Source organism: Cynocephalus volans, chromosome 4, assembly GCF_027409185.1.
Source record: "Cynocephalus volans isolate mCynVol1 chromosome 4, mCynVol1.pri, whole genome shotgun sequence".
In the NCBI taxonomy this organism is placed as follows: domain Eukaryota; kingdom Metazoa; phylum Chordata; class Mammalia; order Dermoptera; family Cynocephalidae; genus Cynocephalus; species Cynocephalus volans.
Genome location: NC_084463.1, coordinates 21,181,951 through 21,187,328, shown reverse-complemented (window position 1 = coordinate 21,187,328; position 5,378 = coordinate 21,181,951). Strand labels below are relative to the sequence as shown.

General features: G+C 40.0%; 1 protein-coding gene across 3 annotated transcripts in view; it reads left to right on the top strand.

The window, feature by feature from the left end:
- The first annotated feature begins 4,135 nt into the window (after nt 1–4,135).
- Nucleotides 4,136–5,378, top strand: part of CHEK1 (checkpoint kinase 1) — a 40,809-nt gene continuing 39,566 nt past the window's right edge. For all 3 annotated transcript variants that reach the window (XM_063093837.1, XM_063093835.1, XM_063093836.1), the window contains exons 1-2: nt 4,136–4,586; nt 5,188–5,272. In XM_063093837.1, the coding sequence (XP_062949907.1) occupies nt 5,208–5,272 (65 nt within the window). In that variant the 5' untranslated portion in view covers nt 4,136–4,586; nt 5,188–5,207. The remainder of the gene's footprint in view (nt 4,587–5,187; nt 5,273–5,378) is intronic.

The window sequence follows — 5,378 nt, the reverse complement described above, 5'->3', positions numbered from 1 at the left end:
GTATGCACTAAAACTCTTGTGGTTATTCAAAGGTGAGCTTCTTTCTCCCTTAGTCTCAGCCTACTTGTTGTTATTCTATACAAATAATAAGCTCCTTACCTGGTTTTAAACCCTTGTCAAATAAGATATAAATTAGTGGAAAGCATTAATATTAGCAGGTACTTAGAGAGCAATGCCAGTCTTATTGCAAGAAAAGAGAAAAACTTTAAAAAATGTTTAACTCAAAAGCATAGTGGTCCCCATGGGAATTTAATGTCAGTACAGTCTTATGCTTAGTATAGTAGGACATGATATGTATTTTACAACATAAGATATACCAATGATGTATGTAAACCCTAAGTCATTAAAAAAATATAAGGTAACTGTCTAGTGTTACCTGTTTAAGAAAACAGAAAGAATGATAATGACTTTTAGATAAGTCAGAATGGTACTTCTAAAAGATATGCTTGGGCATACTTTTTTTTTTTTTTTTTTGGTGTTTTTTTATTTTTTAAATTTATTTTTTGTTGTTGTTTTTATAATTTGGGGTATACTTTTATACCCAGGGAATTTAGCCTTCCAAACCAATTTATGTACCATGTGCTTCAACTTTGGGTGAGATTTAGATTTGATATAATTTTGACTTACTATATGTAAATACATTACTTGACTTATATACATAATACCTCCCTAGTGCAAGAGGTTTTTCTGAGTTTTATTTATCAATATGATTAATAGCAGTTAGAGATCATTAATAATCTTCCTCTCCAGTATAAATGGAATAACCCTTTAACTTGTCACTATAGTTGTTGCTCTTATGATTTCAACTTTATTACTTTCTAGGTTATATGAAGGTAAACTTTTTCAAAATTCACTTTTCATTTTCACTGTTAAAGTGCATTTAGTATAAAAACAAATGATTCTAAAAGGCAACAATGCTGTGTTTTCCACTCCCCAGGGGCAGTGATTTTTAACTCTGCTGATTATTACATTACTTATTTCCATGTCATTAAGTAACTTCTTTCATTTTGCTACATTTTGTTGTTCAATTTTAGGCTTCACCTGTTGACTTTCTGGTGTGGAAACTGAGGATTTAGCTATTTTTTTAATATTCTTTTTTTTTTTTTTTTTTTTTGGTGGCTGGTGGGTATGGGAATCCGAACTCTTGACCTTGGTGCCTTGGTGTTATCAACACCGTGCTCAAACCAAGTGGCCAGCCTCACTACTCTTCTACTCCCATGGATACATATATTCTTACCATCTTAATATTATAGTTCTAACTGTAGTTATATTGTTACAGTTCTGATTTTATTATAATGATCTATTTATTCTGTTTAGTTCTATTTAGTAGTTTAGTTCTATTATAGTTATAATTTAGGTTATATCAGTATTTAGTTTTCATCTATAGCTATTCACAACTAGACTATGTAGTATACTGTTACTTTTCTTTTCCTGTGTGACTTTTTTTAGGAAGTTTTTCATTTGTTCTTTGTACTTATCACTAATTTGTCCAATTCTCCTTCATTTGTGCCAACTTCCTTTTAATGTGTTTACACATTAGTTTTTCATTCTTAGAGATGTCTTCTGTTTTGGTATGTTCCAATTTGGATTGGTGTACTCTCCAGGTTTGCTATGTACCTCTTAGATTGGTATATTCTTTTGTCATATTGTGTGTGTTAGTCCCCTGACATTTTTGATTTATCACCTCTAAGTACCTTCCTAAGAAAGTGTGTGTGGGAGGTAACTTTCTTAAGGTCTCGCATACCTCTTGTCACACTGCATTGATAGGTTGACTGGGTATAGAATTCCAGGTTGGGAATAATTTTTCCTTAGGATTATTATGAAAACATTGACTCATTTTCTGTCTTCCAAATGTTGAGAAATACAGTGGTATTCTGATTCTTAATACTTTTTCATGTGTTCATTCCCTTCCACCCTTACCCCAGGCCTCTTAGATCTTCTGTCTGTTGTGTTTTGAAATTTTTCCAGTGATGTATCTTTAGTAAGTCATCCATTGTGCCGGGTACTTTGGACTTGTATGTATGGAAAGTCAAGTTCTTCGGTTCTGGAAAATATTCCTGCCTTATATGTGGATTCCCCCAACTCTCTGTTTCTGAAAAATAGATTTAGATGTTGGACTTCCTGAATTAATCTTTTAATGTTCTTATGTTTACTCTTGTATTTTCTATCATCCTTCTAGGAGATTTCCTCAACTTTATTTTCTAATCTATTTAAAATAGTTTTTTTCTTCCTGCTAAAATATTTTTAATGTCAAAGAGCTTTTTTTGTTTGAATTTTCCTTTGTTTTGACATCTTTCAAATTAAAGACTTTCACAAATTCTTGGTTGTCTGCTCTTTTTAAAGAGTGGGACCCTAAAAAGCTGACTGAAAGATCTGTTTTGGGGGTGGGGGAAGCCCACATCCTGTGGTTTTCAATCTAGTGTGATCTGGTTAGGCTGTTACATTGGAATATCCCTGATATTGGTATCTTTAGATTTTTTTCTCTTAGATAAAATTCCCTCAAGAAGGCTTGTCTATCATCCTCCTCAAGGATATAATCCAGGTTGTCAGTTTTCTGGGTTTAGAGTAGGGAGAGAAATTTTACAGTCTCAACCTTCAGTGTCTAAATTTAAACTTAATCCCTCTGTTTTCAGTAAGGTACCCAAGCTTTTAACTGCCTAATTGTCCGGTTCAGACCCATGTATTTACCCTCTCAAGCCTTGTACCAGCTTTGGGGAGGGGCAGTTACTTGGGTGCATGGAGGAGGGAGGGAATGTGGAGGCCTATTTTGCTTCTTATGTCAACTTCCAACCTACCCTCTTTTTAGCCACACTTTTACCTCCACATTCAGTTACCTGGTGGTACCAATTCACCTTGAGCCTTGGGGATTTCTGCTTTTCTGCTTTCCCATTACTAGCTTTGGGATTCACCTTTATTTCATTTACTTTTCATTTAAAGTCTTTTTTCCACTTTCCAAAATTTTGTTTCTTATACTTTATTCCTGTGGGTTTCTGTCTTTTAAAAATTTTTCCTTTACTATTATTTTAGTAAGATTTTGGAAGGGAACAGAGGCTATTCATTCTCATATATGCTATTTTTAACTGGTATTCTGCCTGAATCTGTATACCTTATTTATTTCAGGTTAAAAAGATATGTCAATTCCATCCAGATATATAGGAACTGTGCAGATCCTCTTCCTTTCTTCATATTTTTAGTGAGGAAACTAGAGAAAATGGGGTAAATGATCTAGAAAACTTGCCTTTTTTCATTTCATGAATACTAAACCATGTCATGGTTCAAAACTTCACACATAAGCATTTGAAGTTTTGTTCTTGATTTTTGTCTCTGACTTTGCTTCTTTAATACAGGTGTACATTTTTGGTGTAACACCAACATATTTTACACCTGTTTTACTCTGTGAACAGTATCACAATAGCTGGTTGTGTTCAGTGTATGTGGCACAGTTTTAAGGACTAGAGAATTTAATGGAGATGACCTTGCCTGTGCCTTGAGTTTTCCAGTTAGTTTATTGTTGTGAATATACCTATTTCACCGTTTCCTAACTATTTTGTTTTCAGAAAGTCCCTTTCCTTAGAATTAATTTTCCATTTAAACTGGTTACTTTTTAAATTTACATTGTAAAATTTATTTTGGCTTCTGCCTGCCTCTTACACATTAAGAATGAAAAAGCTTAGGTTTGTTGAGTGGTTAGAGCGTGGTGCTGATAACACCAATGTCCAAGTGTTTGATACCTGTACCGGCCAGCCGCCAAAAAAAAAAAAAAAGAAAAAGCTGGTAGAACCAAGCTTCAAAAATGTTAGGTTGAAGTACCTTTTTGGAGCCTGTTCACAGACAAGGCAAAATTGGTTATCTTGTCATTAGTTCAAACTCCAAAAAAACTGCTTTCTTAGCCCCCGCCCCAAATATTAATATGTGGCCAGTCATTTTTGATGCTTCTCCCTCCCACCACAAAGTTCCTCTCATTCTTCACAGGATCGAGTCTCAACAGCTGTTGCTAGCTTCTCGGCCCCAGTATTACTGGTGCCGCACTCTGCAGCGCTTACTGAATTGTGATCAGGAGCTCAGAGGTCACGGGTTGGTTGCGTTACGTAGGTTCCGGTGCAGCCTGTCCAGGTGCAGATGGGCCAGGCGCAGGGGACCACGGCCGCGAAGCGCAGCCCCGGGTCGTGCGCTCTGTGGGATGGAGCCTTCGGCTCCGCCCCCTCCCGGGAACGCCCGAGGCCTTACCGGCCGAGCTTCACACACCGGATGCCATTTCACATTTGGGCCCAGAAGTCAATTCGCACTGACGCGGCCGGCAGCTCTTAAGTCTCTTCGCCAGGGTCTAAAGTGGACTGCAAAGTAACCCAGGTCGGACTGACTCAAGCACTGAGCGAGAGGCTCAGCCTTTCGACGCCGGGCTCGGAGACGTCAATCCAGTGCCCCGGAGTCTGGAATGCACGCCGTTCCTGCTTTACGTCGAGGGTGCGCGCGTTTACGACAGTGTGACGCCAGGAAAGTTTTGGCGGGAAAGTCGCTGCATTTGGATTCCTGTGGTGGAGGGCAAAGGACACCCTGGTGAAGAGGGGCGGCCAGTAGGGTGGGAAGTGAGTATGAAGGTGGAGCTTGGGTTTAGATTAGTGAGGAGGGGCTCGCTGAGAGAAGGTTATCGGAGAGACTCCCGCGAAGGGGCGGTTTCGGAAGGTGGAGGAGTGTGGTATCAGAGCGTCCGCGTTGTAGATGGGGGAGAGAGCGTAGCCCTACTGCTGGTTGGGAACCCAGAGGTTTGGGCGCCGTCCTGGGCCCTTCCGTTTCTCGGGGCAGTTTGGCCCCGCCCCGGGCTCCTGCCGGCTTTTGGGACGGGTGGGGTGGGAACTGGAACTGAGCGAGTGGGGAGGAGGGGCTGCGGCAGGCGTAGTCTTCCTACCTCCGCTAGCCCAAGCTCCCTTTCTCCCTTTCCCAGATCCTCACCTTTCCCACTCCTCACCCAGTCGTTTGCCCAATTCCTCAGCACAGCTATTACATTTCCTCTCAGGCCTGAGGAAGGCAGAGCCTTCGGTGTGCATGGAAATGGGGATTGTGATTTACACCACAGCTAAAAAGACCTGGATAAATATGGATGAGATGTACAGGGGAATCATGGCAAGAGGCAGAGCTCAATGTCTTTCCACTCATACCCTATCGTTTTTGGATTCCTGCTTTTTACAGCTGTGGTACGGGGTGGAGTCATGGCAGTGCCCTTTGTGGAAGACTGGGACTTGGTGCAAACCCTGGGAGAAGGTGCCTATGGAGAGTGAGTCTGAATCCTTCCTTACACCTTGCCTTCATGCTTTAGTTTTCTGTCTGTTGTCTTGTCTGAATGCATATTCGTGTTACTGGAGTTGTTTATTCTAATGCAG